The sequence below is a fragment of the Symphalangus syndactylus genome, chromosome 5 (genome assembly GCF_028878055.3).
Source record: "Symphalangus syndactylus isolate Jambi chromosome 5, NHGRI_mSymSyn1-v2.1_pri, whole genome shotgun sequence".
Taxonomy (NCBI): Eukaryota; Metazoa; Chordata; class Mammalia; order Primates; family Hylobatidae; genus Symphalangus; species Symphalangus syndactylus.
In genome coordinates this window covers 99,396,895-99,402,866 of record NC_072427.2, presented here as the reverse complement: position 1 = coordinate 99,402,866, position 5,972 = coordinate 99,396,895, and the positions used below count along the sequence as shown (strand labels likewise).

The 5,972-nt window shown below is 37.4% G+C and overlaps 1 protein-coding gene across 1 annotated transcript; it reads right to left on the bottom strand.

Annotated features, from left to right (window-relative positions):
• Window positions 1-4,124: 4,124 nt before the first annotated feature.
• Window positions 4,125-5,268, bottom strand: KRTAP8-1 (keratin associated protein 8-1). Its single transcript, XM_055276957.2, has one exon. It carries the CDS (start codon window positions 4,648-4,650, stop codon window positions 4,459-4,461), a length of 192 nt encoding a protein of 63 aa, XP_055132932.1. The 5' UTR covers window positions 4,651-5,268; the 3' UTR covers window positions 4,125-4,458.
• Between the last annotated feature and the right edge of the window lie 704 nt (window positions 5,269-5,972).

The window sequence follows — 5,972 nt, the reverse complement described above, 5'->3', positions numbered from 1 at the left end:
ACCCCATTCTGCCATATTCTAGCTTTCAGACTATGAAAATGTCATTTGAAATTTCTGAATTCCAGTTTCCTCAAGTGTAAAATGGTGATAATAGAACCTGGAATAAAACCAACCTCATGGGGTTGTAAAGAGTAATAATAACCCACTGCAGGCCCAGAAATAATATTGGTTATTTTTGCCTCTTCCCTAATTATGTTTGCCTTTGAAATGACTGAAAAATTATACTGGACTACACTCGAAGTGATGGCCTAAAATGTTAAATAAACCAAATTGAGAAAATAATCTGCATCATAAGAAACGAATAAGATAAAAACGTGCTTACCAGGCATTTAGCTCAAAATTAATTATGCTGTCCTAAAGATCTATACAAAGAGGAGTGGGTTGGTTGGCTGGTTGGTTTTTAAGCATGATTTTCTTGCACATGTGCCATAAGAAATCTATGGGTCGAACATGTGCACTGAGCAAAAGCTATACACTTTGGATGGCTCTGAGAAAGGCCACCGTTCATCTTAAGGAAAATTACGGGAAACCAAAAATCACCCATATGCGTATGAAGCATTTTTAGTGTCTGCTTTGCCTACTGTGTCTAAAGTTATTGACAAAAGAGCAAGAAAAGCCTTTTCTGCATGAGAAAAGACCTACCCTTCGGGTAAAATTTACTAAATACCAGCAACATGTATTTATTCTTCAGTGTTTTATGTTTGCGTCCTTTTGTATCTTTACTGAGAAGAGCTCTGATTTATAAGGTATTTGATAATCTTCCAGAGTTATCCACTGTGGTTGAAAGTAGGGCCACTATGAATATTTGGGAAACGTTGACTTCTTTTGTCAACTGACTTCCTATGACTATGAGATTACCCTGTGCTACGAAGGCTCCTCTTTTGTTCTGACTTATTGGTGAACAAATCCACTTAGGAACTGATCCTACTATAACGAGATCTAAGGGAAGAGAATATAATCTTGAAGAAAGATATAGAAGCAGAAGGGAAGACAGTGCAGGAAAAGAAAAAACAGGAGGAAGGGCAAATTATTTGGTCATTTCTTATATGCAAGAATAATGTGAATATAGTACAGGACTCCCTGCTTTTATCAGATTCACTACATCTCTGCTATCTTCACATTTTGGAGTGTCATAATGTTATGGTCAACACCTTTGTTGGATAGTATCATCAAATACACTGGTCACATGAAGGATGCTATGTGGAGAATGTTTCTCCACCAACCTTGTAACAGAGGGCAGATGTCAGATCCCTTCAAAATAGCCTTTAGAGAGTACATGAGAAATGTTAAATAGGATATCACATAATATGTTATCTATCCTACTTAGCCATGAAAAATTCTGTAGGACTCTAAACCTCCCCTGTGAATCAAATGGGTAAATACAAATTAACATACATATATTCAGTTACCACTGGTGAATTATTACTTCAGAGTAGTCAAGGGATTGGGAAGCCTAATGATAAGGAGAGGAGGTCTAATTGGACTTACTGGGGGTCTCTCTAGAAGATTCTTCTATACATAAGATGTCCTTAATATTCAAATCAAGTTCTCAGTTATATAAACTGTATTAAGCAGGGAAATGTTAAAGATACACAGCCTGGTTTTCAATGAGAAGAAACAAGCAATTAATGGTGAAATAGAAAATCAAAACAGTACTTCCTGTGTGACTTTGTGAGATAAACCTAAGTCATAAAATGCACAGACATCAAGCTTCCAACCCACAAATGGCTATGAATTAAAGAATGGCACTGCAAGATGGTAGCAAACAGAAGTTTAACATCTTTTTCGTGTTTATTGAGGAAAGTGGTCTGATAATCTCATCATATATATTGAGTTTCTACTATGCACAGAGCACTAAACTAGGTTCAGATCAATATCAAAGTAGATAAAGCAATTAGAAATGAATACCTAACTACACTCTATACAGACTACCATTAAGCCTAAATGTAGCAGTAAGTGTTTGTTCCAGGCTTTTCTTAAATTGACCTGTAGCATGTTACTTACTGTTTTCATTTTTTATGAATTCTATATAAATATGGAGGAATCATCTTGGTTTTTAAATTCAGAATAAAAGGAGAGAACTAAAAAAGACAGAAAAGAACAGCCATGAAACCAGACCCTGTAATTGTTTTAAATTGATGGCATAAAACCACATTACTTAAAGGGATTTTTTTAAATACAAATCCCCAGACCCCGTAGATCTTCCCGTCAGAATGTGCAGGGGTGGGATCTGGGTATACGCATTTAAAAAGACTGAATTTCAGTTTTTAAAAATAATCATCAAATAATATTAAGTAATGTAAGTGCACTAGGAATTTGTACATTTCTATGCAATAGGAGAAAGTGAATTTATAAAATCCTTACATAACATACTTTTTCCTTTTAGCAGATCATGGCATCTGAGCCTTCAGCACCAGACTACTGGATATCTACCCAATAGATTCTTTCTCTGTCTAAAAATAGTAGACATTGTTACAGCCAATGCAATCTTCAGTTTGGAACTTTCTAGCAACCACATGTTAACTCAAGTTGAAAAGTGCTAAACACAGATGTTGTACCTCCTGTACTCCTTTGGGGATGTAAAGTATCTTCTCTCCTCTGTCCTTGTCTTGTTGAGATGTGCTAGAAACCTTTGAGTAAAGGACTTTCCTTTATCAAGACTCAGTGTCATAACTAAATGGTGTGGGTGGCTGGGTAGTGTACATCTGTAATGACCTGAAACGTGCTTCTTAGAGTGTGGGTCTCAGACCACCTGTACTAGAAGCTATCAGGAGCGTCTTCAAAGTTTAGATTTCTAGACCTAACCCCAGATGTACTGAGTCAGAATCCCTAGGGGCAAGGCATACGAATCTAAATTTTTAAGTCAGCTGCTCAGGTAATTCTCCTGCATACTGAAATTTCCAAAACACTAGATGAGGTGCTCTCTGAGGTCCCTTCAAGCTCAAATTTTTATATAAGTCAGTCATCATTACAGAACAGGCTGATAACCTTCTAGTTTTGATCCGATGCTCTAATTTCTGAAAAATCCCACTTTTCTTTTTCTGTTCTATTTTAACCTGCATGTTTAATTAATTCACAATTCTCAGCATGAATTAACATATGGCTGCTAGAAAGTTGCGAACTGGAGATTTTGTTGGCTGTAACCTTGTCTACTACCGCTAAAAACGAAAACAATCAATTATTTCCTGATTTTTTAAAAAAGATATACATTAGATAAAGTATGGTGGAGAAAATACTCTCTTCCGAAATGACCTCTCCAAATAGTCTTTATGTTTTTAACTACAAAGTGAACCATATGCAATATAATCACTTGCACATATTCAATAAAAAAGCAGGGTTAAGCCAAATTTTGTTACCACCAAGAATATTTGTACTATACGTAAGATGTTTTCAATAGAAGGATTGAGACTTTTTTTATTTGGCGTATAAAAGGAAATTGCTCCCTTCCCTAAAGGAACACAGAGAAATGCTGATATATCTTCAGAAATATTCATTACAGCTCATATCTTTTAAGTGAAACTGGCTATCTGGTGTTGATTCTATAAAGATTAAGAAACTTGCCATGGTTGTGAATAACCCAGGTGCTTCTAAGCTACAAAATAGACACCTTAGATGGTTTGATATAGGGGATTTATCCCTTCACCTTAAAAACTCTCAGATTTCCAAAGGATGTCTGTGGCTTCTCTATTACTCAATGCTCCAGCATCCTTCATTAGGGGACATGGTACTTTAGTCTATAATCCTTAGTCCCTGGGAAAGGGAACACAGTCGGTTTCAGTTGGACTAACATGGAAGTGACTGAAAAAGTTCCTTCTGTGTTGGGTTTTCTTGCAGAGGAGCAGAAGTAGTGAGATGAGAAGGGGATCCCGAGCAATAAATGATGCTCCACTGGGTTGGAGGTGGGCATCATAAAATTTAAAGAAGGTTCAAACAGGCAACTTTTTAATTCATTGCCTGCAACCCACCCTCTTACCTGCTTATCACACAGGATCAATAATTCTTTGCTTTCTCACTGTTCCTAATGCCCACATGAGAAAAATAAATTCACTTCTCCCCCACCCCCAATGTAACAGAAAATATGCACACACCAAGAAAGGAAACTTCACTCTAGCATGAGAATATTATACCAGTTGAGACAAATTTATTGAGATTTTGATAGACATATCCATGACTTCATCATGACAAGTCATGAGTGTCATGAAAAATTCAAAAGTAGCGCATGACAAGTGTGAGGTCAAGTTTCCGAAAATGTCCCAGAGAACATCAGCCAGGGGAGGCAGCTTGAGGAAGCGTCTGCTTTTTCATTTTCCTCCCCTGAGACTCGAGGTAAGTTGGAAGGCAGTGTCTCTGAGGTTGATGAGCAAATGAGGACTAAAGGAGTGGATACGGGGTAACCTGGAGATGTGCTGCTCAGCCTTCAAGGGAGAGAAGATTCTACGCCTCGGGGATTTCAGCCAATCAGTAGAAAGCAAATGGCGAGTATCTCTTGTAGCCGAAAGCCCCACAGCCGTTGTAGCCATAGCCGAAGCCATAGCCCACTGGGGAGTAGGTGCTGCCATAGCCACAGCCAACGCTATATCCCAGTGGGTAGCCATAACTGCCCCAGTAGCATCCTGGGAAGACAGCCCCGGGGAAGTTGTCGCAGAGCATGGTGTCGGGAGTGGAGGGCTTAGGTAGCAACGGAGTGCGTTTCCTCAGTGGGATGGATTCCTAGTCTCAGAACCTTCTTTATATATCCTGGCTCTGGTGGGTGGTGAAAAACACAAAGCCCTCATTTTCATTCTTGACACCAATTTACATTCTAAAAAGCTCATTAACCTGTTTTGCTCTTGCTTATGATGTCTTTACAGTGGCTTAAGAAAGCTCTCGTGTGATACAGTACAGAGAGAAGATGCCTTTAAACAAATTATTTCCCTTCCTAAAAAAAAAAAATTATTGCCGGGACTTCAAAGCACTCTGTCTTATAGACCCTATATAACTCTCTGTAAGCAGGTATATAATATCAAGAAATATTCTGATGTTGTTAGCTGTTATGCAGTCCTCTTGCTCTCTGAATTTCCACAACACACAGTTGGAATTCAATAAATATGTGTTAAATACATTAATAAATAAAATAACAAATGGATAGTGAGTTTATCTCAAAATTCTCAAAATTAAAGTATGTCTTAGTATTCACGTGCTTCAAGGATTCTCTTTTCTGGGATATGAAAGACAAGTACAATGGGACTCATGAGAGTCTTTTTTTTTTCTCTATCTACAGCTACCGTGTTTGGGAAACTGGTTAAAAGTGTAATCTTAATCATAGTCCCCTCCTAAACTATACCTAACATCACATTTCTAGAAGACTGCTTGAATTAATAGTATTGAGATTTTAAAATGGAGTATTTGGATTAATCCTTGTACTGAATTGTCAAACAAATTTAATTTTTTGGCCTGAAACATATTTTAAACTAAATATTGAAACTAATAAGGTAAACACAGAAAAATGAATAAAAAATGTATTGTAAGATTTAGAATTCTTTTTCTCTTAGATCTAATGAAACTAGATTGTCTGACAAATGTGATGATATTATAAAGGGCCAGATGACAGCATGAAATCAGTTATTTCACTTTTAGAATGATCATGCACCCCAGGATAAAGAAGGAATGTTATTCCTCTCTAAACAGAGAGTCAGTTCTCAAACATGAGTTAAAGGAGGGATAAGGCTGATCAAAACTATCTTGGATCATGTAAGACCTGATATATGATTCCCAGACACCTGCATTAAGATTTCTTACAGTGGCACTTAGTAGAGAACTTACAGAACAAATACCAAAGAGGGCATATGGAACAGAAATAGGCACAGAGATAATAGGAATCATTCTAGAAGGCCACAAAACAGATATGTATTACACATGAGCTCTCCCAGGTTTTACTTCGTAACCCAGAGGTAACTTTGCTCCCTGCTATCAGCAGCTAGGAACCAAAGGCT